This window comes from Hypomesus transpacificus, chromosome 17 (genome assembly GCF_021917145.1).
Source record: "Hypomesus transpacificus isolate Combined female chromosome 17, fHypTra1, whole genome shotgun sequence".
Lineage (NCBI taxonomy): Eukaryota > Metazoa > Chordata > Actinopteri > Osmeriformes > Osmeridae > Hypomesus > Hypomesus transpacificus.
In genome coordinates, this window is record NC_061076.1 from 1,604,237 (window position 1) to 1,630,324 (window position 26,088).

The window sequence follows — 26,088 nt, forward strand, 5'->3', positions numbered from 1 at the left end:
TTATATTGCGCAAATAGTGTTCTGACATGTACTTAATACATAAAGTCTGTATGTTGAAAGTTTGAGGCATTTAGCTTTGTGTTATTTCAGCGAACACTTGCTGGCTGCGCCTACGAGGCTTTGACTCGTTCTTTCGGACTTTTTTAGTACTTTGGCCTCATAATTTAAGAGAATGGAACACAGCGGTGAACCGATCTACTGCTGGAGTTATTCTTTTGGCAGTAACATGAAGAGACATTTCAGCTGTCTTCACTTAATTCAGATAATTAATATTACATCAAAATGGCACGCTCACCCCCCGAAGCTTGGTACGCCAGGAGACCTTGTCATGCAAAGATCAGAGAAGCCGTCATTTTGATGGATATCATTATCAAGCAGGGAGAGAGACCACATTTAATATTTAATCTTTCAGGGCTACATCAATGGACACATTCTCTGCCAATCCCTTAGAACAACAAAAAACTGTTTATTTGGTTTAACCAGCAGGATCATCAGTCATGTTGAGATTCATTATCTTTTCATATCAATTTATTCTTCAAATAAAAACTGAAAGACATTGTTAATTAATTGGTGTGGTATGTACACACAAAGGTCATCTGAAAACTATACACACGCATGCTTATTATTCAAGCATTTCAAACACATCTCATTTTACATCTAAAAGATGTTAGTCCTCACACAGTTTGTTCAAGATCAATGCTTTCTCGCTAGGAATCCGATGACGCTGACTTCTACAGTTTGTTTTCAAGGGCATTCATTCGACTCAAAAAGGTCCTTAGCTGGCTTTGAGTTTCTTAGTTCCCACGCCTTGAGGCCTGTCCTCTTCCTCTTCCTGTCCTCTCTTGGCCCCCCGGTCAGCCACGTCCTGGGTCTCACCGGGTACCTTGTCCTCCACGGGGCCCGGCCCTTTCACCTGCCGTAGCTCCCTCCTCCCTCTCCTCTCCTCCATCTCTCCGATCTCCTGGGCGAACAGAGCTTTGAGAGGAGGGATGAGCCTGGGCAGGACCCTGAAGTCTCCAAACCTTATCTGAGGGAAGGAGAGAGAGAGTTAGGGAGAGAGAGAGTGTGGGAGGAGAGAGAAGAAAGTGAGAAAGAGAAGAAAGTGAGAAAGAGGCGCACACACCAAACAAGAGACCTGGATTTAAAGTCGAAGATCTGAACGTCTGAAACATCAGTGTGGAGAGTGTTTATGGATGAGCGGTTAGGGAATCGGACTATTAATCAGAAGGTTGCCGGTTCGATTGCAGGCTGTCTCAAATGACGTTGTGTCCTTAAGCAAGGCACTTCACCCTTCTTACCCCGGGGAAAATGTCCCTTTACTTACTGTAAGTCGCTCTTGATAAGAGTGTCTGCTAAATGACTAAACCCAAATGCACGAGTGACGTACCCTCATGTGGTCAAAGGATATCCCCACCCGGTCGTTGAAGTCCTCGCTGAAGAGAGGGATCTTGGCGTAGCGCTGGCTGAAGTGGTTCAGCATGATGAACTCAGCCTTCATCTTCATGCCTATGTTGATGGCCTGAGAGGTGGTGCTAGGGGACAGGGAGGAATCAGAACCCTGGTGAGTCCCACTGCCCCTTCACCCTACTCCACCTGTCCTCCCAACGTGGCAGGGAAAGAGGTCAGGTAAAGAGGTCGCGATAGAGAGGTCAGGTAAAGAGGTCACGATAGAGAGGTCGCGATAGAGAGGTCAGGTAAAGAGGTCACGATAGAGAGGTCAGGTAAAGAGGTCGCGATAGAGAGGTCGCGATAGAGAGGTCAGGTAAAGAGGTCACGATAGAGAGGTCAGGTAAAGAGGTCACAATAGAGAGGTCAGGTAAAGAGGTCACGACCTCACCTGTGTCGCTTCTCCCTGGCCTCTTCCTCCAGCCCGTCCTCCAGTGTGGCCTCGTGAATCAGCAGTGTGGCGTTCTGCCCTGTGGACACACAACCCCACCCCCGGTTAACACCCCCGCCGTGACTACCCCTGCTCCCTGATCCTCCTCAAACAGCCTGAGGGACGAGGCCCCAGGGTGCGGATGCCTGGTGAGGGTGCTTGGGCGAGGCGATGGAGGGTGCTGACCCATGTGTGCCAGGCTGTCGCTGGGCATGGTGTCGCCGGAGAAGACCAGGTGCCAGCCGGCCTGGTGCCGAATGCTGCAGCCGTACGCGTTCTTGCAGTGCCGCACTGCACACGTCTGGAACTGGAGGTGCGAAGAGGGGTAAGGAGGGGCGAGGAAGGGTGAGGAGGGGTCAAGGTTATACTTCAAGTATACTTATACCAGTGGAAGTACATGCTGACATGGATCTGATGAACATGGATTCCTCTCCTTTACCTTCTCTATGTCTGACTTCCTCAGCATGGCCTGGATGAAGTTCTTGGTCTTGAACTTGGGGATCTCGGCCCCCTCACACAGGAACCTGTTAGGTATGATGCTGGAGGAGGGAGACCAGAGGAAGAACAGACCAGAGAAGAGACCAGAGAAGGGAGAGACCAGAGGAACACATCAGAGACCATGGGTTTGTGGTTTCTGCATGTGCACATGAGGTCTGTATGCTGTGTTGAATGTGTGTGTGTGTGTTGTCTGACTAAAGTGTGTGTGTCTGTGTGCATACTTGACGTGACTGAGGATGTCTTCACAGTGGTCATGGTACTGGTTGAGCCAGGTCATGATCTGAGAGGGTGCTACCAGGTAGATAGGGCTGAAGGGCCGGCCGAGGTTGGTCTGACAACAGGAGCACAGCTGTCATTACACAAACTCACCAGAAGGGGGAGACAAAAGACAAGACGTGGTCCGACACGACACCAAAGGCTTAACGAACACTGTCAAATAAAAGAAAAATAGCTGTCCGCAAACATAGACGGCTCAAACATAAAGCATTTCTTGATGGGTTAGTTACTCACCAAAGCCTTCTCCCTTTCGTACAGCAGCTTAAACAGACCCTGCAGACAGTTAAATACACAGGATTACTCTGTGTTCTGTGACTACAATGTGTGATTGTGTTGTGTGTACGGCGTGTGTGTGTGTGTCTGTGTGTGTGTGTGTGCGCGGCGTGTCCTACAGCCCTGGTGGTGTGTGTGTGTGTGTGTGCAGGTGGTGTGTGTGTGTGTGTGCATGTGGTGTGTGTGTGTGCAGGTGGTGTGTGTGTGCAGGTGTTGTGTGTGTGTGCAGGTGGTGTGAGAGCTCACAGTGTGGTGGTCTGCGTGCATGTGGGAGATGAACACGGTGGAGATCTTGGCGAGGGCCGCGTCCACCTCGTCTCCATAGTGACGGCACAGCTGGCCGAAGGTGCCCTCCCCACAGTCCAGCAGGATGGACTGGCTGGAACTGGAGAGCAGATACACGGGTTAGCACACACACAGTAGAAACACACTCACCAGCAGACACACAGATCATAAGCATCACACACCCTCACACATATAACGCAGTACAGTGGAATCCCAGCCAGACCTGAGCACCAGGACTACACTGCAGCCCTGAGCACCAGGACAACACTGCAGCCCTGAGCACCAGGACAACACTGCAGCCCTGAGCACCAGGACTACACTGCAGCCCTGAGCTACAGGACTACACTGCAGCCCTGAGCACCAGGACTACACTGCAGCCCTGAGCACCAGGACTACACTGCAGCCCTGAGCACCAGGACTACACTGCAGCCCTGAGCACCAGGACTACACTGCAGCCCTGAGCACCAGGACTACACTGCAGCCCTGAGCACCAGGACTACACTGCAGCCCTGAGCACCAGGACTACACTGCAGCCCTGAGCACCAGGACAACACTGCAGCCCTGAGCACCAGGACAACACTGCAGCCCTGAGCACCAGGACTACACTGCAGCCCTGAGCACCAGGACAACACTGCAGCCCTGAGCACCAGGACAACACTGCAGCCCTGAGCACCAGGACTACACTGCAGCCCTGAGCACCAGGACTACACTGCAGCCCTAAGCACCAGGACTACACTGCAGCCCTGAGCACCAGGACTACACTGCAGCCCTGAGCACCAGGACTACACTGCAGCGCAGGCAGTGAGGGTTACACTGCAGCGAAGGCTTTAAGCACCTGGTGTTGAGCAGGGTTCCGCTGACGTTCCTGACCTTCATGGGTATGGCAGACCCAGTCCCCAGGAACACCACCTCAGGGTGCCTCTCCACCCGCCCTGAAACACAGCCCCATCCCCGTCACCACGGTAACCACAATGATCTCTATCACAGACGACATCATCATCATCATCATCATCATCATGGTCAGCTCACCAGACAGAACAGTGGCGTCCGTGGAGCGGAAGTTTTTGCACGCCTCCACTTCCTCCAGGAAGTGAGGTAGATCCTCCGCCTCCTTCACAAACTCCTGGGGGTCACATGGTGGGATGGCATCCCTGACAGAGCAGGACACAGCACACGCTGTCACACACACACGCTAGGGGTCACACACACGCTAGGGGTCACACACACACGCTAGGGGTCACACACACGCTAGGATCACACACACACACTAGGGTCACACACACACACTAGGGTCACACACACACACTAGGGGTCACACACACACGCTAGGGGTCACACACACACGCTAGGGTCACACACGCACTAGGGTCACACACAAGCACTAGGGTCACACACACACGCTAGGGGTCACACACACACGCTAGGGGTCACACACACGCTAGGGTCACACACATGCTAGGATCACACACACACACTAGGGTCACACACACACACTAGGGTCACACACACACACTAGGGTCACACACGCTAGGGGTCACACACACACACACTACTGAGAACACACACGCACCTAATGATAACACTCACACACACAATTACTGTTGTCTCTCTCACACGCCTCTAAACATACATCACTGATCAGACACACACTGATCACACCTTTGCCACTCCATCTTGGGTCTCAGCTGGTACTTGAGCAGACACTCGGCTCTGACGTTGGGTACGTGCAGGGAGGCCTGGGGCTCCTGCACACACACACACACACGCAGCATCAAAACACCCTTCGTGCCAACAGCAGGCAAGAGTCAGCTCAGAGATAGAGCATCTGACTGTAGATTAAGAGGTCACGAGTTAAAGATCCTGCATGGCTGACCTTGGTCTGGATGTGTCTGAGCTGAGGGAAGATCTCCGGGTGGATGAGGTTGAGCTGGGTCTGGATCTTCTGGCTCCTCACGTTGTGGACGGTGCAGGCCTGCTGGTTCAGGATCAGGTGCTCTGTGGTGGAGGGGAACCTGGGGGGGGGGGGGGGGGGAGCACACGACACACAGGGACCGTCAGAACACCGTGGACAGACAGGAAGGGCTGAGAGAGGGAGCGGGAGAAGAGGATAGAAACATGAGCAAGATTTGATGTTTGTGAGGGTCTGAGTTTGTGTGACATTACGGTGGGCGTTTGTGTGACGATTAAATGAGTTTGGAAATCTTGGGTTAATGGGAGTGTGTGTGTTTACGTGATGAGCGTGTGTGTGTGTGTACCTTTCCATCCACTGTCTGTACTCGTCAGTGTTAAGGACGGTCTCAGGGGTCATGTGGACCACGAGGACAGCCTGCTCATCTGACCCTCTTGCCTGGTACCTACACAGTCCACAACACACCTATATTACACCAAACCACACCAGACTATATTACACCTACATCTGATATATACTAAACCACATTGAAGACCCATATTAAACCACACAAAACCTACAGTACACCCACAGTAAACCACATGGGACCACCAGATAGACAGGCTGACACAGACCTCAGCAACTCTGTTGACTCTCACCGACTGTCGCTATTGGCTGTTACCTTGCCAGCTGCTGATTGGAGCAGAGAGGCTGGATGAACTCTCCAGAGGGACACTCTAGCACCAGGAACACCAGGCCTGGGTCTGTAGGCGTACACACCTCCTCAGGCTGGATCTGAAACACAACAACAATAAACAACAACAACAATCGAGGATGACAGTAACAGATGAGACGACAGTGGCGATGACAGGAGCCAGCGTCCCGGTACCTCTCTGCCTTCGTGTGTGACGCTCCTCCCGTCTTTCAGGGCAGAGATGATGGGGCCGATGGCCGCTGTGCCTCTGTGGAGGGAACAGGCTTCGATGAGAACAGCTCCTCTCAATCTCAGCGGTCACAACCTCAATCTGCGTTCCTGACCATGTCTACTTACACAGGAAGTCCCAACTCCTTGGCTTTCATGACCAGGAAATTCCCTTTCCTGGGGTGAAGCTGTGAAGGACAAACAGGAACTTCAGATGGTTTGACCACTGATACACGATTAGAACTGTGTCGTCTGTTGTACTTTCTGATGAATTACGAAAATGTTATGTAAGTGTACTTGATGAGAGACAATGCGCATTCCATATATATCCTATGTGTCATACGTCTCACCTTGCAGACAAACGCTACGACCAGGGAAGGGTCGCTTGTCTGCTTTCCTCTTCCGCCTAGGAGACCACAAACACAGACAGACATCAGCAGACATGCCCTGCTCTCTGGGTACAGAGGCACAACTGTGTGGGTAACTTGAGAAATGCATCGAGTCTGAAATTACACCCTTTTATATACAAATGCGGTGGTTAAGAAGGGGGGTATACTTTATTTACAAACAAAGAAGTACATAAAGTCAGTTTACTTCTGTATACACTAGACTACGCTGCTGGCTCAAAGTCTAAATCCAAACTTTGCTTACGTGTGCCCTCCATAGCTTCTCTATGAAGCCCAACAATGTTTTAACTAGCCAATCAAAAGGCTGGGACTCAAAGCAGTGTCTCCTCCATAGGTCTTACCTGGACTGTCCGGACTCCTTCTCCCTCTGCTGCTGTCCACAGGGGTGTCCTCCGCATCCTCCTGCCTCCACAGCTCCCTCCGCTGGCTGGGAGGGGAACTGCTGGAGGGGCTGGCCCGCCCAGAGCTTGGCACACGCTTGGAGCAGTCTGCCCCGTACTGGGCTGGAGAGGGGGGCAGGGCGGGGTGGAGGAAGAGGGGGGGGGGGGAGATGGAGGGGAGGGGGGGCGGGGTGGAGGAAGAGGGGGGGGTGGGGGGGTTGTGTGGTGATGGAGGGGAGGGGGGGCAGGGTGGAGATGGAGGGTGGGGGTGATGGAGGGGGGGCAGGGTGGTGATGGAGAAAGAGGAGGAGGGGGGTGGGGGTGAGGCAGTCTGTCAACTGCAAAATGCTGTCACTTTCGATCACAGGCTGAAGAACTTACAGAAATCCCTGAATCACTATTGAATCCTTCAAATGCCTTTACGGACTTTTTATTAACTACTTGACTATTTATCAACTTGTTATCATGACTACTTAGGACTGGCAGTCTGATACGGAGGCTCTCACCAAAGAGGGGTACTTGGGTGACGGTCATGGTTTCGTCTGAGTACTGTTCCTGTGTGTAGGGTCTGACCGCTAGGAGGAGGAAGACAGCACAGGAAGAACAGAACACAGCACACTTCCTGTTATTATGTGTGACAATCCCTTCATGTAACATGTAACTAGCAAGCATGTTATCATGTGTGACGATCACGTAATGTAGCATGTAACATGACATGAAGTGTTACATCAACCTGGACATTAAGAGGCATGTTGTTGGTTTAGGATACCTAGCTTGATCTCATCCAGAGGCCCAGAGAACACACGGATGGCATCCACATACTTCTCCTGAATCAGACAAACAGAGAGAGAGAGACAGAGAGAGACAGAGACAGAGAGACTTATTAAGAAGGCACGGAAAGAAGGGAAATATCAAACCCTTGACTAGAGGACTCCTGAAATCAACACACAGATTAAGAGTGAGCGTCAACAAACGGGATCACCATCCTATCAGTTACGCTCAATTGAACATTTTGTTCTCGCTCAAGCCTCAGTTCCGTTAGGAATCGGCGGTTGCCATGGCACCGTGAAGGCAAGGTCTGGCTTTTCACGCCAGTGTGACAGTGTTGTGACTGACCAGCTGAGGAGGTCCGGAGAGAACGCACTCTGGAACGCCGGTGTCTTTCAGCGTCAGGATCAAACCTGCAATACAGAGCACGCCGCTGTGACATCACAGGCGCGATCGCTGAAGATGTACATCTGCTCTCACAGAAACCTCTGTTTTTATATGGCGCTTTGGACAAAAGCAACTTCTAAACGAATCAAATGTAATGTGACACACGTAACCATGATTAACAGTATGGCTTGACCCACATGTCTAACCCTTAACTGACTTGCTGTAAATATCCACATTTGTTATCTTTATAACTTAATGAAGATACAGGGTAAAGAACGGCAAAAAGGTCATCAGTGAGATCAAATCATTTACATTTAGTCATTTATCCAGAGCGTCTTACACTAAGTACAGGGACATTCCCCGGAGGAAAGTAGGGTGAATTGCCTTGCCCAAGGACACATCGTCAATTGGCTCGGCCGGGAATCGAACTTGCGACCTTCAGATTACTAGCCCGATTCCCTAACCGCTCAGCCACCTGACTCCTCAGTGTATAATCCTACCTGACAGCCCTCCAACATTGTCCCAGCTCATTCTTGTAAGGAAGATGTTGTCCAAGCGAGCAGCCTTCAACCTGACCAACACAGTCATCACAGTTACTATGCATACTGGGTTTCTGATGTATTACGTTGATGGTTGTAATGTGACACATATCTAAAGTTTCACGAGACACAAACCATCTTACTTGTGTTCCTGCATAAGTCTCTGCGTCCCCTCGCCGCAGTTGAACAGATACCTGCGACGGGGAAGGAGTTATTAGCAAGGCCTTAGCTTTGGGACACAACCGTCTACATTATGATGCAACTCCGCTGTGTTTTTTACCTATTGAGGTCGGAGAAAACGTATATCGATGTGCCATTGTCCCGGCTTCCCGCACCGACTACTTGGACGTAGACCGTGGTTGGACCGAGCGTGTCCGACCGTTTTCTCTGCTCTCGTGTCCGTACGTGCCGTAGAGTGTCTTTTGGTTTGGATTTCTTGAAGCTCATTTGATGTTGTCCTTGAGCGTTCGTGGACATTGTCCGTTGATGCAGTAAAACAGTTTGGGGAAAACGACGACTACTGTAAGCCGTTATAAGGGGCAGCCCAGTGAATGTGCATCTCTCGAGTAGCAATGTAGAAAGCTTCAGCCCAAAGGACACTGTATTCATACTAAACACCCAGTATGATGTTAACTAAAACACTGTAAAATCGCATAACGACAACACAAAAAAACTAATTGTATACGATAGCTATAAAGCCATTTTACCTAACTCCACACATTGAGTCAACACTTTAGAGGTTGACACGTGAAGGTTTCTTCCGGCATCGAATGATGACGTTGCCAGCGCACTCATCATTCATTGGCCAATTCTTTCAGTCTGTGGTCCACTAACGTCAGTTTCTGAAAACGTAGGCAAAGTGAAGCTACGGTATTTGGTATGCAGTGCACCGTGGGTCAATTACTGTCCTTAACAAGTCTCAGTTTACAAACTTCTGATCTGATACAATGTGGCGATGAATGAATGTGGCTACACGCACATTTGTTGACTTATTCCATCCAACCGATACGTGGCTATGAAGACAGCTTATTTCTAAATAAAAATTTCTTAATGTCAGTGCATTTACTTGTAGGTCTACATGTGTAATGAAACTTGAATGCAAAATATGAAAGCACTTTAGCTATTCAATATGCACAGAACTGAAATAACACGGAGTCTGAACCAGCAGCTTACCTTCTCCGTTTATTCTTCATATTTATATATTTATATATATTTGTTTATATATATCAGCACATACGGCACTGCACAGTTAGCGCAGCCGCCTTACAACACAAGATGGCGTCCTGATCAGACATGACCCCACCCATCAATGATTTTACCTTTTAAATTGCTTTACACCCTAAGAAGCGAGGTTTCATTGACAGATACCAAAACAAAATAAAACAAAAAACACAATGCATAAAGTCACATACATGGAGGTGTGGGGACAAATTCACAAAGAGAATGAATCCAGTATGTCGATCATAACAGTCTTTTCAATCATATAATCCATATGTGATTTACTCTATAAATACATCATTCCAGATTTGAAATCACTGTAACCGTTTTCATATTGTAGAGATGAGGCCTTCCATAGCATGATCTGATACCCTGGAATATCCATTCAGTTACTTTTAAACTTACATGAGTGTGCGTGTGTGTGTGTGTGTGTGTGTTTGAGAATATAGATTGAACACAGACATGACTGAGATGAACATCAGTCTCATTGCACATGGAGTCGTAGGTGTTTCCTCTCCTTAACACTGCCGTAATGGGAAGAAGCTAATCTTTACACCAGTTTGTTTTGACGTTTGTCGTCGTGGCAATTCAGTCCACGTACATGGGCGAGCTGGGCGAGGTGGGCATCTGATCCAGGATCCTGCACACGTAGCCAGCCACATCCACAGGCCGCTCCTCGAACATCAAGATGAACGAATGTTTCTGGACAAAAAGGAAGCAAGTAGAGGAGGTAAAGGAAGAAGGGGAGGACGAGAGAGTGAGTGAGGCAGAAAGAGAGAGAAACAGACAAATACACACACCCACAATGTTTAGAGTGATGCCATGGTCCCGTTTTCTGGATGTTAGTCAGTGAACAGTGCTAGGGGGCTGGAAGACTGGGGGCCTGGAGGGCCTGGAAGACTGGGGGCCTGGAGGGCTGGGGAGCCTGGAGGGCTGGGGGGCTGGGGGGCCTGGAAGGCTGGAGGGCCTGGAGGGCTGGAGGACTGGGGGGCCTGGAGGACTGGGGGGCCTGGAAGGCTGGAGGGCCTGGAGGGCTGGGGGGCCTGGAAGGCTGGAGGGCCTGGAGGGCTGGAGGACTGGGGGGCCTGGAGGACTGGGGGGCCTGGAAGGCTGGAGGGCCTGGAGGGCTGGGGGGCCTGGAGGGCTGGGGGGCCTGGAGGGCTGGGGGGCCTGGAAGGCTGGGGGGCCTGGAGGGCCTGGAGGGCCTGGAAGACTGGGGGCCTGGAGGGCTGGAGGGCTGGAGGGCCTGGAGGGCTGGGGGGCCTGGAAGGCTGGAGGGCCTGGAAGGCTGGGGAGCCTGGAGGGCTGGGGGGCTGGGGGGCCTGGAAGGCTGGGGGGCTGGAGGGCTGGGGAGCCTGGAGGGCCTGGAGGGCTGGGGGGCCTGGAGGGCTGGAAAGCCTGGAGGGCTGGAGGACTGGGGGGCCTGGAGGGCCTGGAGAACTGTTTATAAACTCACCAGCAGCTCTTTGTATTTCGGCCTCTTGGACTCGTCCTTGGTAAGGCTGCAGATGGGACAGAGACAAGGACGATCAAACCGATACACTGGAACCACTAGGTGTACTTGTAGTTCTAACCCAGTGACAGCCATTTTAGTTGTAGTCCCAAATCCTAAACTATAATTATAAAACAGTCATGATGGTTGTAGTTCTGTGTGGCAGCCATGTTGGTTGTAGTCCTTACCACAGGTTGACAAAGCTGATGAACTTGAGGGAGAACTGCCTATCATCAGAGCTGCAGAGCTGGGGAGGTTCTCCCTTCACCACCTGGGTCAGCTGGTCAAACACACTGTTCCACTTGGGATAGGGGAACCGGCCTGTGGCCAGCTCATACTGGTGACGGAGCAGACGAGGGAGTGTCAGGGGGGGGGAGGAGGGGGGAGAGAAAACGGAATAATTGTGTGCTGAGGTGAACGGCGTGACCCACCAGTGTGATTCCCAGACTCCAGACATCAGATCGGACATCGTAGCCTTGTCGTGAGGCGCTGGGGTCTATCCTCTCAGGCTGGGGAGAGGAGGAGGGAGGGGGAAAGAGGGGAGGGAGAGTGGGGGAGGGGGAGAGAGGGGAGGGAGAGTGGAGGAGGGGGAGAGAGGGGAGGGAGAGTGGAGGAGGGGGAGAGAGGGGAGGGAGAGTGGAGGAGGGGGAAAGAGAGTGGAGGAGGGGGAGAGAGGGGAGGGAGAGTGGAGGAGGGGGAGAGAAGCCAGAATAGATGGGACGGGAGGAACAGAGGGAAAAGCAGGAAAAAACATTATATTCATTTATAGTTTCCCTGCAATATTTCTAAAGATTTCAAATGATTCCTAGATAAATATAGAGAGAGGGGGTTCCCTGCTCAGGCCCACAGACACGGAACACCCCCCCCCCCCCCCCCCCCCCCCCCCCCCCCCCCGACCCCTGAACCCTAGGTCATGTGACTCACAGCCATGTAGGGCCTACAGCCAGCGTCTCTGGTCTTAGCGATGGAATCCACCAGCTGTCCACTGATTCCAAAGTCACACAGCTTGATGTTCCCCTTCCTGTCCAGGAGGATGTTAGAGGGCTTGATGTCTGTAGAAGAGAACGAGAGAGGAGAGCAGTGGGAAAAAAGTATGACATGGACTCATTAGTCGTGCAAGTATAGAGACTGTTTCTTCACGCCTTCTTCCCAGAGGCAGACAGGTGACAAGATGGCGGTCACCTCACCTCTGTGGATGATTTTCAAGTTCTCTTTTAAGTGGTTTAGTGCTTTCACAGTCTGCAACAAAGACACAGCGAGCCGTCAGATCTCTGTCAATCACACTAATAACAAGCCAGGTACAGTAGATAAGCCCTAAAGAGACATGCTGGATACTTACAGCTGATGTTATTTTGCCTAATATTTCCTCTGGAATCACGTCGTCTAATTCACAATATACATATTTGTAGAATTTATCGAAGGAGGTAGACATTAGTTCCATACAGATCCAGCAGTCGCCCTGGAAGACATGCTCATTTTATTCATTTAGCAGATGCTTTTATCCATAACAACTTAAACAGTGCACATAGAAAGTACAGTGGAAGATCAAGGATCAGAAGTGTATGGTTCGGAACTATCAGTCAACAAATACCTGTAATTTATTTTTGTTTATTTACCATCATATATTGTTAATGACGTTATAAACCATTAATAAATATGCTATTCAACACATGAATTAGGATGGAGGGTCGAGGGTACCGATGAGGTGAGTGGTGAAGAGAGAGGAGAGAGGTGAGGAGGGTTGAGGTGAGAGGGCAGGGGTGAGGAGAGAGTGGTAAGGTCTGGAGGATTGAGGTGAGGAGGGTTGAGGCGAGGGGCGAGGAGAAGGCCTGACCTCCCTGAAGAGAGCTCCGTAGAACTGAACGATGTAGGGACAGTCGCTGCTCCTCATCACCACGTCCAGGTCCATCAGCAGCTGCTTCTGCTCCTTCTCATCCACCGTGGAGCGGATCCTCTGCGCGCGCACACACACACACACACACACACACACACACAATTGAGGGCAAAGTCAGCGTACAAACTCTCAAGTGCTCAATCTTTCTCTTTCTGTATGTCTACCCGTCTGTTTTTCTCTGCCTGTATCTCTGCCTCTGTTGTTCAGACTGTCTCCCACCGTCAAACTGTTTCTTTCTCTCTCTCTCCGTCTGCCTGCATGACTGCATCTCTCAGACTGCCTGTCTGGCTTCATGTCCCCTAGTGTCTCTCAGCGTGTCCCAGTCTCACCCCCCCCCCCCCCCCCCCCCCCCCCCCCCCGCCACAGGGTCATCCAGACAGCGAGCAGGGTTCTGGGAGACAGGCCCAGGCGACTGAGCTTCAGGTGGCTCACCTTGACAGCCATGATCTGGTTGCTGGGCTTGTGGACCATCTTGTTGACGGAGCCATAGGCCCCGCGGCCGATCTCCCCCAGGTCCTTCAGGTCCTCGGCCGTAAAGTCGCAGTGCTGCTCCGCGGAGATCTTCAGCTTTCCTGACGACTCAATGCTATGGGTCCGCAGACGCTCTCTGGAAGCGGAGCGAGGGAGGGATAGGATGATACAGAACCATGATTAAAATACTGTCTATAACTGGTGACCAGGCTGAGTAAGTGAATACAAATGTACGCGGAATGACTGTTAAATGCAGTCATTTCAGGTCATGAAGCAGTAGGGTGCAGAAGAAGTGTGCGTGGGAGTGAAGATAGATGTAGAAAGAAGAAAAGGAGAGTGTGAGAAAGATAAAGATGCGTATATATAGAAAGAGAGAGACTGGAGATGGAGAAGGAGAGAGACACAACTTCTATACTTACATTAAGGGGTTCTAGAAGGTTCTGTACTTACATGTGAGGGTTCTGGAAGGGGGGTCCGGCTGTATTCAGGGTGAATCTGGTTGTGGACTTGATTGGAGGGTTGGCGAAGTTTAACTTCAACGCTTTACGTTTACCTGGAAGGGTGGGAGGCAGGGCAAAGATGACCTCAAGAGGCAGAGCACAAGACGGGCAGAGCACAGGGCAGGGCAGGCAGAGCACAAGACGGGCAGAGCACAGGGCAGGGCAGGCAGAGCGGAGACACACCAAAACAAACACACCATACTGAAACAATGGAATGAAAGAAACTAAACCAAAACAGATATGGGGGGGGGGGGGGGGAGGAGAACCCACAGAGTGAGGAGGGGCAGAGGTCAATTGAATCCAGAGGATTCTGGTAAATGTACTCATTAGGTCATGCTTGTTTCAGTCCATGTGGCCCATCTTAGTGATGGACCTGGCCCCAGACACACATGCAGTATCCTCCTCCTCAGATAGCGGCAGGTGTGTTTCTAAGTGCTTCATACATGTAAGTAAAGAATGCATCTCCAGCATATTGTACCATATGGGTCTTGGCTACATACAGTATATATTGTTTACAATTCAACTACAACGCAATGGATAACCACACAAAAAATACATGGGAAAAAATGGCCGACATGTTGATTTAAGAATTACAGGAGGAAAGAGATAGAGGACAGAAACTGCACCTCTCTTCAGAAAGGCCTTCTGTTCCTGGAGAGATCTGAGACTGGGTGTCTCCCTGGGTCAAAGGTTTTTTTTTTTTTCTCACCTTAGAATGAAGGATGCATTCTGTTCCCTCCCCACCCACAAACACCACAGGAATGTGTGCATTCAATGCCAATAAAATGTCAAACACCGTCTAAGATTAAGCCTACAAGTATCCACACGTTCCTCAGTGCCAGTGTTGTGCTCAAGTGCAGCCCCAAATCACTGCAGTGTTTTAACAAAAGTGTGAAGCCAAGTAAAAAAATTGATGTTTAAACACCTTTTTTTTTATATACAAATCCCCAAATTGTGAAAACAACACCACAAACATTAAGCCTCCTAACTCGGTTGGTTAGTATTGAAGTATGACTACCACAACTGACATCAAGTAGAGATTCCATCACAGTGTTTAAGAAAGAGACACCAAAAAGGACAAGGAAGGCATTGAATGTTCTGGAGGCCAGTTTAGTAAGGATTAGGCAAAGCGAAGAGGAGGGTCTGAAAGAGAAATCCACATTTTATTTTACTGAAAACTCAAAGCTGCAGATTTTGAACATGGTAACAAGCTTAGAAGCACTAAGCAAACTGATACCTGATCTAACATGGAGCCAACCACTTAAAACATGTTGCAGTTTTGTTGCAGTGTACTATGTAATGTTGCACTCTGCCTGGTAGCACTGATGTGGTTATTTTGCACAGTGCCTGGTAATTACAGAGTGTTCCTTGACTCTGACCACGGAAATACTTTTAGAATAATGCAGTTCTGATACTTGATGTTCCGCTGTGCTTTCTACATCCACTATTTAAGCCCAAAACCAACAGGTGTAGAAGAACAACGAGATCAGAAAGGGGACAAAGACGGCGGTTGTGTAGGCACACTTCTACGTGTAAATGCTGCACTAGGATCCGTAAGCGTGTGAACTGATACTTCCTCATTTGGATTCTCCTCGTCCTGCCTAGGAAAGGGGAACCTCATGCTGGCAAGCGTAATGTATTTAAGACATTCGATTCTTGTTTGTACAGGAGCTCCAGGTACAATAGAATGTAAATTAAATTATGTTGTCTTGGGACAGAAAGTCTGGGTAGACCCCCCCCCCCCCCCCCCAAGTGGGTTAGTCAGGCACAGCAGGACAAACTCCCTTATACCAGCCTGTCTACAGGTTGACAACACTGGGTGGTGAAGCAAAGGAGGTTTAGCTTACTTGGGAGCGCTCCTGAAAGGGTTATCTGAAAGCCTAGAGATGAGATGAGAACCTTTAAAAAATAAAAAATAAATCCCTCATAGTACACATTGGGTTTGTCTAGCTGTAGAATTCTGCCGGCTGGACCGGCAGAATTGAGAGTGACCAATGAGTCAATAGAGTCTGAAACACAGTGACCACCAGTTTGGTAATAGGATAGCTGAAAAATGAGTGACAACTAGGGTGGAACGTAGCAACAGTACTGACATAGAACCACTAGCTTCAGACAAAGACTGAACATATTTGATCATATCCCCTCAAAAGTGTGACGATCGCAAGAAACAAAAACCAGAATGTGAAATGTGACATCCTTGGTAACAGGTTAGAATCATGGTCTTATGGCACAGGAAGGTTAGGGTTAAGTGGGATGAAAGTGCCCTCACATAGGTGAACCGGAAGCCCTTCACCCTACAGACCTCCATTATGGGATTCAATACAATATTCTGAAGAGGCATGTGTTGCATCGCTTCTTCATGTATACAAATTACCAAACAAAAAAAAGTAACCTTAGAACTATACTGACAACAGCAGAGACAGGGTAAAAAGGGCTTATGATGGGGATGGAACATCAACAATAGACAACCTACAAATGGAAAAAAACATAAACAAAAACCAAAAGGGGGAGGGGGGGTGTAAATGGGACAGATAAACCAACATTTGGCAGAGTCACAGAAGGATGATAACTAGTGTTGTAGGGCCAGCTCACCATGGTTCAGCATCGAGTCAGCAGGGTTAGGTGTGATAAGCAGCAGGAGAGCAAGAGGGGAAGAGAACATGACAGATATGTGGTGTTTCAATACACACACAACTACTGATTACAGAATTACACAATAGGCCTGAGCAGATTTCTCAATCTGAATGTATTTTTAAACTGCTTACTGATCGTCAAAATGTGGAATGCGAGATGCTTCTAGAACAAGCCATCTTAGACATGTAAGACTAACCAGGAATCCATGCTAACACATTGTGTAAATGCAGTATCACTGGTTGCATCATTCAATGCAGATTGCACTGAAATGGGGTAGGACACTATGTTGATGGTTGCTATTGCTTTGGCAAAAAAACTAAAACAAAAAACACCTACTTTACAAACACTTCTTAGTTAAACCAGGTAGATAAGCATTATTAAATAATACAACCTTCAATTTACCAAATCACCTACATCTACCTACTAAACAGCATTATGATGACTTCATCCGTAACAGAAAACATGTAGTTACCTGTTTCACTCTGGCACCTCCAGCACGTGTTGGATTCTGTGGGTTAAAATCAGACAAATCATGTATAAAAACATAACTACATTTGGAACTACTGATGTCCTGTTAACTAGCTAGTTGTATTACGTTGATTGTACGTAAAAGGAAGGTGCCTAGCTGGCACATTCTATTTCTATACTCTATATAGATGAATAGCTAATTAATTAGGATGGTAGTTAAAAACGTTCATTTACTTATATACTCAAGGATGGCCCATTACTGTGCTTTTTAGCCTATTCGGATTGCCTGGCTATCGTAGCAGGCAAGCTAACGTTAGCTAGCTAGCTTGCTAGCGAAACCAGTCTTGTTGAGTGGCTAGACTAATGTAGATACGTGCTATTATCGTTAGGCTATAGACGGGTTCAGTGCCATCTAAAAGCTTTGAGAAATTAGAATTGTGCCAATCATCACCATTGCAATGCATACCGATAGTAAAGCCTACGCTAATTAGCTACCTAGACATGATACCTAACATTATAAAATGCTAGCTAGTTAAGAGTCACCAAAATATGAGTCGGGGTAAGTGGAGGCGTTAGCCTGCTAGCTAGCCTAAGACTGACGCACAAGAAACAACTCCACAGCAAAGCCAGTGTTAATAGTAACTAGCGTTACCTACTAGCTAGTAGCTTACGGCAAGCTATCTGGTGCTCGGCTATTTGACGTTACCCATCCTTACCTTGCATGCTGCTCATTGTGGTTATGTGTTGCGACTGGGTTTGGTGGTGATGTGACGTTGCTGTCGATCCTGCGGTATTGCTGTTGTGGCTGGTTGGTGTTGTTGAGTTGGTGTTAGGACTGGGAGTCGCCATTGTTGTGTTTGAATTCCTGCAGCAGCACCACTCGGCTGCAATGCAGAGTAGACCAGGCGAGCAACCAACTTCACCCTCTTCACTCCAGACACAGACAGAAGGAAGATCTGAATCCCAAAATTGAATTGAATGATGAGACGAGGTACAACTTTTACGGCACAGTGGTGTTTCTTTGTGTATATGTATCTAAGAAACAAGATTAATCGTTAACTGATATATGTCAGTTTTAGTCCAACCTGTGACCACTGTTCCATTAGACACGCAGACACCTCACTGACTGACAGCAACCCGCTATCAGCTGACTAAATGTCACTTGCAAATGTGCACACCCACTACTTCCGCTTCGTTGCTGTATTGTGGGGCTTTAGGGGACATCGATTTGTATTCCCTTTGACGCTGGATGTGCAGGGCTGCCCTTCACATAACTATTTCATTGGTTAAATGGAAAGAGCCCAGCCCATTTGGTGTACTTTTGTTTCCAAAACGCGGATCCCTGCAGTAAAAACTCAAATGTTTCCCAGGAAGAATTTCAAAAGTTTGCAGTCTAAACTTTCTCAAACTTAGGGCCAAACAATGGGCAAAAGTAAAAGTAAATTTCTTCAAATTATTTGGAAAGTCTGCAATCTTTGTATGTCTTTGTTTTTCGCTCTAGCAACGTATGTTCAGGTAAGAATCCTTGTAAAGAGATCATAACGTTCGTCTTTATACACAGGCCCACTGGATTATTGCTCAAGTTAACGTACTCCTGCTCTTCAGACGCCGTGGCACATTCATTGTTTTACCTTATTTCACACGCAGATCAGGCATGCACTTCATATATTTTCTAGAACATCTTTATCTTATCCTATCGTCTATGTCTTGTGTCCACAGGTTAATGACCCCGATGCTGCGATATGGATGGTATGATTAGCCTACATAATTAACACATTAATTCACATATCTAGCTGCATATAATATAAGCTGCAATCGTTAATGAGTTCATTATGACAATGGCTCTTTACAGGTAGGCTATGGAGTACCTGCCATTTTGTGTTTCTTGATTGGACTCAAAGCAGATGTAACAGGTAGGCTATGAGAGCCACTTGGACTTCCAAGTCTTCAGATTCGATCTCAAGGTCAATGCTTCTTTCAGCTCCTTCCTTTGGAAAGGGGAGCAATTTAGTGGTCGCTAATGCCACCGGATGAGATGACATAAAAACCGATATGTGCCAACCCTGCTTTACCCAATGAATTGAGACTTATTTTGGGACTGACCTCTATTCTCTTTATTATATTACTTACATCATATCATATCCGTGTTTTGTCAGAGACCCTACTTTGGAGAAGGCTAGCAGATCTCCATGTTCTCATATCCAGTGCTGTTGTTGCCTTGCTGGGATGGACTCTGTACAAAGAACGCATCACAGACATCTTCCAGAAGGAGGAGGGAAGGTCAGCTCACAGGGCATGCTGTTATTCTCAGCAACTTTTGTGTTGAGGAACCAATTTGAACTCGACACATAACTACCAGGTGATGCAGTCAGATAAATACAGCCTCTCTCTCTGCCTCCAGGGAATTCTCAGGTCTCCTGTTGACGGTTGTCTGGCTTCTACTGTGTAGGCACTCTGGAAGGTTAAAAAAGTTGTCTTTACTGTGGCCTGCTTGATTGTCAATCACATTTTTTAAAGGGTGATCGCTGTCTTATAAATATAAACTTGTCTCCATTCTCATCTCTCCTTCAGGAGTGATGTAGGAGTTGGAAGGCTGTTTCCGGGTGTTTCCATCACAGTGTTCCCCATTGTGTCCTGGCTTTACTATTATATCAACAAGGACCTGAGGTCCAGCTGGCCATCCCACTGTAACACTGCCATATAGTCAGGTCGTTTTATAAGCTAGTCTCTCCAGCTGCTGTTTCTCCATCAGGATGTAAAATGTAAAAAACCTGTGGCTCTCAACTCTCTGTGATCCTGGCAGTGTTCAGACAGTCTGTACTCTTGAACAAGTATGTTAAGCACTGAGAACAGCGCCAACATGACGTTAAGAGGGAAGATGTGAAAATGTGGATTTATGCTTTAACACATTAATTGAAAAGATTGTTTTCAGTACAGAAATGTCAGGTCTGAATGTATTTTGTTTGTCTGGATATACTCCTTTCTACAAATCTACACATTCCTGAGTGTAATTCTCTTATGATCTCTGCTGCTTTAGTATTTTTGTAATCATTTTAGATTTTTGATGAAAAAGTATTGGATTGTCCTGATATTAAATTCAAAACCTTTTATATTTGAAGTAAGGCACTTATTATTATGTATTTTCAACCTTCATCCTTACAGCATATGGCATCAACTATTTTAGTTAGTGTTCCCACTTTTTCAATTTGGAAGAATAGTGAAGCATTTAATACGGTTAATAATCGCCTCCACGTGGTTTAAATATCCCCTGTACTGGACGTCGCTGGATATAAGTGTTCCCACTTTCATCTTTGCCACTAGATGTCAATAGAGTGTACGTGGTGTTCAGAGTAGTCAAGCGAAGGAAATTCGTCATTTCCGTTCTGTACAGAAATTTAATTGGGGTCTCATTACTGATCTCGGAGCAGATTACAGCTACTCCACAGTTAAGAGCGGATGTAGTAGTCGGCTTTGTATAACATGAGCACAGATCTCAGATCGGTTATTTGTATGCGTTTTTTGCCCTCGTCTTTTACATTGTATAAACTTCTGCCAGGACTTCCGTAACGAGCACTGGCTGTAGTAACCAGTGCAAAATCATGGCATTGGGTCTATCATATCAAACGTTGGGATTTCGATTGTTAAGTCGTGTCTTCCTTCAGAAAGGTGTTGGCAATTACACTGTCTGCCGGTTCACACACAGTACGTTGTCAGGACACAACGGTTCCGTACACACAGACTCATCGCGGAAAGTCTATGGGCTGCCGGTAGGTCAATGGCTTACAAAACTACTGTACTAGCGCTTATGGGTTAAATGTACTGAAACGTTTGCTGTCGGGGTGGCATGGCTGTAAAGTGTTATAACGCATTGGCATCACTTTGCATCTAGCATGTATAAAATGCGTTCTCATGTCCTCTACTGTCTCCACTCCTAAACAGGCGGAACTGTGTTGGAGTTCCACATGCAGATCACTATGGTCACCTGTCCACAACTTACGATCATTTTCGTCCCTACCTCCACCGCCCTCTTCTGGCGACAAATCCAAAAAAACAGGGGTACGATACATACAAAACACGATTTTTACAAAATGATGGACTCTAACAAGTATAATAACGTCCTCTATTAGCTAGGTTAAACTATGTTTTCTAAATAGGTTTAACCTCTGCCTTTCCTTTTTTGTCCTTGAATAAAACTGATGTTATAATGGTATCCAACTATCTGCCCAGCATTTGCATAGCCTTTTTTTGTTGTTGTAATGAATGATGTTGACATGCTCGCTATGTCTCCGCCCGTCCTCTAGCCAGTAACCTGGAAGTCGTTAGCGATAACGTTCGCCCTCGGCGGCGCTCTCCTGGCTGTGATGAAGTACTTCAAGAAGGAGAAAGAAGAACGTGAGTGTGAAGAGAAAGTCACGTATTCCTGCACCACATAGGACCCAATTATGTGAAATAGATCTGATTGATTTACAAGAAGTTGTAATGAATTCAAAATCCATGACTTATCTCTCTGTCAGTGATTGAGAAAGAGAGGACCAAGTCGATAGGGAAGCCTGCTTTGGGGGGGCCGTTCTCCTTGGTGGACCACAACAACAAGCCGTGCAAAAGCGAAGACTTCCTGGGCCAGTGGGTGCTCATCTACTTTGGTTTCACACACTGTCCTGACATCTGCCCTGACGAGATCGAGAAAATGATAGAGGTGGTGGATGAGATAGGTGAGAAGCTTTCTCTGAGGGTATTAAATGGATTAAAATCTGTGGTTTCATAATGTTAACGTTGTCATCAGTTTGGTGTCAGTTATGTATTCACAAGTGCTCAATCTCTTGATTGTTTTTTTTTTTTTTCTCTCAAATCATCACATTAAATGTATTTTATATATCTTTCATTTGTTTCATTCTTTCTCTTTTTAAATGTATTTCCTCTGCTTCCATAGATGGTATCCAGTCCCTCCCTAACTTGACCCCCCTCCTCATCACCATCGACCCAGACAGAGACACAGCCGAGGCCATGGCTACCTACATAAAAGGTACACCATAGCAAAACAATGATTCGTCTGATTGAGATGCGGCCACTTTAAGGCCCTCTCTGCCTCCTTCCATCCTCCCCTATCTTACCTGAGTGAGATGCGGCCACTCTAAGGCCCTCTCTGCGTCCTGTCCCTCCTCCCCTATCTAACCTGAGTGAGATGCGGCCATTCTAAGACCCTCTCTGCGTCCTGTCCCTCCTCCCCTATCTAACCTGATTGAGATGCGGCCATTCTAAGGCCCTCTCTGCGTCCTGTCCCTCCTCCCCTATCTAACCTGATTGAGATGCTGCCATTCTAAGGCCCTCTCTGCGTCCTGTCCCTCCTCCCTTATCTAACCTGATTGAGATGCTGCCATTCTAAGGCCCTCTCTGCGTCCTGTCCCTCCTCCCCTATCTAACCTGATTGAGATGCTGCCATTCTAAGTCCCTCTCTGCGTCCTGTCCCTCCTCCCCTATCTAACCTGATTGAGATGCTGCCACTCTAAGGCCCTCTCTGCGTCCTGTCCCTCCTCCCCTATCTAACCTGATTGAGATGCGGCCACTCTAAGGCCCTCTCTGCGTCCTGTCCCTCCTCCCCTATCTAACCTGATTGAGATGCGGCCACTCTAAGGCCCTCTCTGCGTCCTGTCCCTCCTCCCCTATCTAACCTGATTGAGATGCGGCCACTTTAAGGCCCTCTCTGCCTCCTTCCATCCTCCCCTATCTAACCTGAGTGAGATGCGGCCACTCTAAGGCCCTCTCTGCGTCCTGTCCCTCCTCCCCCATCTAACCTGATTGAGATGCTGCCATTCTAAGGCCCTCTCTGCAACCTGTCCCTCCTCCCCTATCTAACCTGATTGAGATGCGGCCACTCTAAGGCCCTCTCTGCGTCCTGTCCCTCCTCCCCTATCTAACCTGATTGAGATGCGGCCACTTTAAGGCCCTCTCTGCCTCCTTCCATCCTCCCCTATCTAACCTGAGTGAGATGCGGCCACTCTAAGGCCCTCTCTGCGTCCTGTCCTTCCTCCCCCATCTAACCTGAGTGAGATGCGGCCACTCTAAGGCCCTCTCTGCGTCCTGTCCCTCCTCCCCTATCTAACCTGATTGAGATGCGGCCACTCTAAGGCCCTCTCTGCGTCCTGTCCCTCCTCCCCTATCTAACCTGAGTGAGATGCGGCCACTCTAAGGCCCTCTCTGCGTCCTGTCCCTCCTCCCCTATCTAACCTGATTGAGATGCGGCCACTCTAAGGCCCTCTCTGCGTCCTGTCCCTCCTCCCCTATCTAACCTGATTGAGATGCGGCCATTCTAAGTCCCTCTCTGCGTCCTGTCCCTCCTCCCCTATCTAACCTGATTGGGATGCTGCCATTCTAAGTCCCTCTCTGCGTCCTGTCCCTCCTCCCCTATCTAACCTGATTGAGATGCTGCCATTCTAAGGCCCTCTCTGCGTCCTTCCACCTCCCCTATCTAACCTGATTGAGATGCGGCCATTCTAAGGCCCTCTCTGCGTCCTGTCCCTCCTCCCCTATCTAACCTGATTGAGATGCGGCCATTCTAAGGCCCTCTCTGCGTCCTGTCCCTCCTCCCCTATCTAACCTGATTGAGATGCTGCCATTCTAAGGCCCTCTCTGCGTCCTGTCCCTCCTCCCCTATCTAACCTGATTGAGATGCGGCCACTCTAAGGCCCTCTCTGCGTCCTGTCCCTCCTCCCCTATCTAACCTGATTGAGATGCTGCCATTCTAAGGCCCTCTCTGCGTCCTTCCACCTCCCCTATCTAACCTGATTGAGATGCGGCCATTCTAAGGCCCTCTCTGCGTCCTGTCCCTCCTCCCCTATCTAACCTGATTGAGATGCTGCCATTCTAAGGCCCTCTCTGCGTCCTGTCCCTCCTCCCCTATCTAACCTGATTGAGATGCTGCCATTCTAAGTCCTCCTCTGTGTCCTGTCCCTCCTCCCCTATCTAACCTGATTGAGATGCTGCCATTATAAGGCCCTCTCTGCGTCCTGTCCCTCCTCCCCTATCTAACCTGATTGAGATGCTGCCATTCTAAGGCCCTCTCTGCGTCCTGTCCCTCCTCCCCTATCTAACTTGATTGAGATGCTGCCACTCTAAGGCCCTCTCTGCGTCCTGTCCCTCCTCCCCTATCTAACCTGATTGAGATGCTGCCATTCTAAGGCCCTCTCTGCGTCCTGTCCCTCCTCCCCTATCTAACCTGATTGAGATGCTGCCATTCTAAGACCCTCTCTGCGTCCTGTCCCTCCTCCCCTATCTAACCTGATTGAGATGCGGCCATTCTAAGTCCTCCTCTGTGTCCTGTCCCCAGACTTCTCTCCTAAACTGATCGGGCTAACTGGAGCCAAGGCCCAGATAGACCAGGTGTCCCGGGCCTACAGAGTCTACTACAGCCAGGGCCCCAAGGACGAAGAGAACGACTATATCGTAAGTCTTACGCGTCCTTTATGCTTATATTATATTAACACATATACGTGACAAATTTTAATCAGCAGTAATAAGCAGTTGGTGAAACAGCAGTTTTGTCCATGACAATCAGCCTGACACGATCAAAAAATGTTAGATCTAAAAACACTACAATTATACCCTGCATAATGTGAAAACAACTCAAAACAATGAGCCCTGTTTTAGCTACTCCAATGATGTACGATGACAGCTGTTGCCTGATAGATGCAGCCTGCTCTAAATCCCCCGCTCCTCCGTGTCATCAGGTCGACCACACCATCATCATGTACCTGGTCGGGCCAGACGGGGAGTTTGTGGAGTACTTTGGCCAGAACAAGAAGAGTGGCGAGATCAGCGGCTCCGTTGCTGCGTACATGAGGAAGCACAAGAAGGGGAAGTAGGAGGAGGGGCCTCATGTCGGAACAAAGACAGTGATGACGAGGAGGAGGATGATGATGATGATGATGATGAGGAGGAGGAATTGCAAAGCGTTGCCTTCTGCCCCCCACCAGAACTTGGGCACCTTCCTGCCTCTGGCCCAATGAGAGACGGTGTCCTGTGATGTCACTGGCACTGCGGTGTATTTATTTGAGACTACTGCAGAGTTAAGATGTCTGTGATAAAACATTCCCCCCTTTCTCTTTATGTGTAACTCCATTTACAGATCTAGCAGACCACAGTCACAGTTATAATCATTTAGTGTTATGAAAGTATTGGTATGTTTGATTTGCTTCCCAGTTGTGCCTTCAGGGTACTGGTTCATAGTTTGGTTGTTTTTCGCAGCAGGTGAGACAAATCATGGGCTCCTATATGTACGTTTTTCTGTCCCTGGATAACTATATATCTTCTGTTCTCAGAATAATCCAGAAACAGAAAGGAAAAAACAAACCAAAAAAACGCAGCATTGGTTTTTACTGCTTTGTTGATTCACTGTACCAAATCCAGCTGTTTTCAATAGGAAGTGGGGGGGCAGTGAACATATTGAGTCCTTCTAGTTTGAATGGTCAGTACCTGGAAGACTCCATGCACTGAAAGCTTTATATATTTTTTTGTTTTGTTTACACTTTCGGATGCTCTGTAATGGGTTTGGGGTTGTCCCAGAGACATGTGCTCTCATGGAGCATAACAAGTTCATGATTAGACACATGGTCCGTGTTACACATACAAATCAAAAGCATACAGTAAACGAATGATGGTGGCTTTGTTATATTTATTGATTTGCAGCTTGTGTCATATAAAACCTGAACTTCTTATGAATGTGTCCGTTTTGAATGTATCAACTTACACTTGTCAGGCAGTGTGAGTGGTGACAGTAGAAAACAGATAGTTTTATGTTTTCCAGACTCATAATGATGCGAAAACACCTCCGCACCAGGCACTTGCCTTTTAAAGTCTATGTCATACAAACTCCTTGATTAGACAACCGCCATCACAACTCAAACACAAAAGGCTAC

General features: G+C 48.2%; 4 protein-coding genes across 9 annotated transcripts; 2 read left to right on the forward strand and 2 right to left on the reverse strand.

The window, feature by feature from the left end:
* Positions 1-408: 408 nt before the first annotated feature.
* elac2 (elaC ribonuclease Z 2) lies at positions 409-9,287 on the reverse strand. Its single transcript, XM_047037771.1, has 24 exons — positions 8,780-9,287; positions 8,643-8,693; positions 8,461-8,531; positions 7,922-7,986; positions 7,575-7,632; positions 7,312-7,380; positions 6,767-6,928; positions 6,369-6,424; positions 6,148-6,206; positions 5,986-6,058; positions 5,779-5,891; positions 5,464-5,562; positions 5,082-5,220; positions 4,868-4,953; positions 4,238-4,359; positions 4,044-4,140; positions 3,170-3,308; positions 2,885-2,923; positions 2,596-2,705; positions 2,316-2,415; positions 2,063-2,183; positions 1,838-1,916; positions 1,388-1,532; positions 409-1,027 (listed from the first exon to the last, which is right to left on the reverse strand). Exons 1-24 carry the CDS (start codon positions 9,106-9,108, stop codon positions 776-778), a joined length of 2,634 nt encoding a protein of 877 aa, XP_046893727.1. The 5' UTR covers positions 9,109-9,287; the 3' UTR covers positions 409-775.
* A 374-nt stretch (positions 9,288-9,661) lies between these two features.
* map2k4a (mitogen-activated protein kinase kinase 4a) lies at positions 9,662-18,366 on the reverse strand. 6 transcript variants are annotated; one of them, XM_047037646.1, is made up of 14 exons: positions 18,262-18,366; positions 17,893-18,132; positions 17,181-17,216; positions 15,922-15,954; positions 14,025-14,127; positions 13,536-13,710; positions 13,044-13,163; positions 12,549-12,668; positions 12,397-12,448; positions 12,134-12,261; positions 11,641-11,718; positions 11,398-11,546; positions 11,174-11,219; positions 9,662-10,419 (listed from the first exon to the last, which is right to left on the reverse strand). In XM_047037646.1, exons 2-14 carry the CDS (start codon positions 18,023-18,025, stop codon positions 10,306-10,308), a joined length of 1,287 nt encoding a protein of 428 aa, XP_046893602.1. In that variant the 5' UTR covers positions 18,026-18,132; positions 18,262-18,366; the 3' UTR covers positions 9,662-10,305. The 6 variants fall into 6 exon arrangements, with proteins under 6 accessions (XP_046893602.1, XP_046893606.1, XP_046893604.1 ...); XM_047037650.1 differs by lacking the exon at positions 15,922-15,954 and having other exon boundaries at positions 14,025-14,115; XM_047037648.1 differs by lacking the exon at positions 15,922-15,954.
* A 70-nt stretch (positions 18,367-18,436) lies between these two features.
* tmem220 (transmembrane protein 220) lies at positions 18,437-20,294 on the forward strand. The gene is made up of 6 exons (XM_047037654.1): positions 18,437-18,691; positions 18,896-18,925; positions 19,029-19,089; positions 19,333-19,456; positions 19,578-19,637; positions 19,748-20,294. The coding sequence occupies exons 1-6, from the start codon at positions 18,599-18,601 to the stop codon at positions 19,878-19,880; spliced, it is 501 nt and encodes a 166-aa protein (XP_046893610.1). The 5' UTR covers positions 18,437-18,598; the 3' UTR covers positions 19,881-20,294.
* An 88-nt stretch (positions 20,295-20,382) lies between these two features.
* Positions 20,383-25,881, forward strand: LOC124479110 (protein SCO1 homolog, mitochondrial). Its single transcript, XM_047037653.1, has 7 exons — positions 20,383-20,943; positions 21,116-21,232; positions 21,478-21,568; positions 21,691-21,888; positions 22,107-22,199; positions 24,501-24,616; positions 24,901-25,881. The coding sequence occupies exons 1-7, from the start codon at positions 20,776-20,778 to the stop codon at positions 25,033-25,035; spliced, it is 918 nt and encodes a 305-aa protein (XP_046893609.1). The 5' UTR covers positions 20,383-20,775; the 3' UTR covers positions 25,036-25,881.
* Positions 25,882-26,088: the final 207 nt, after the last annotated feature.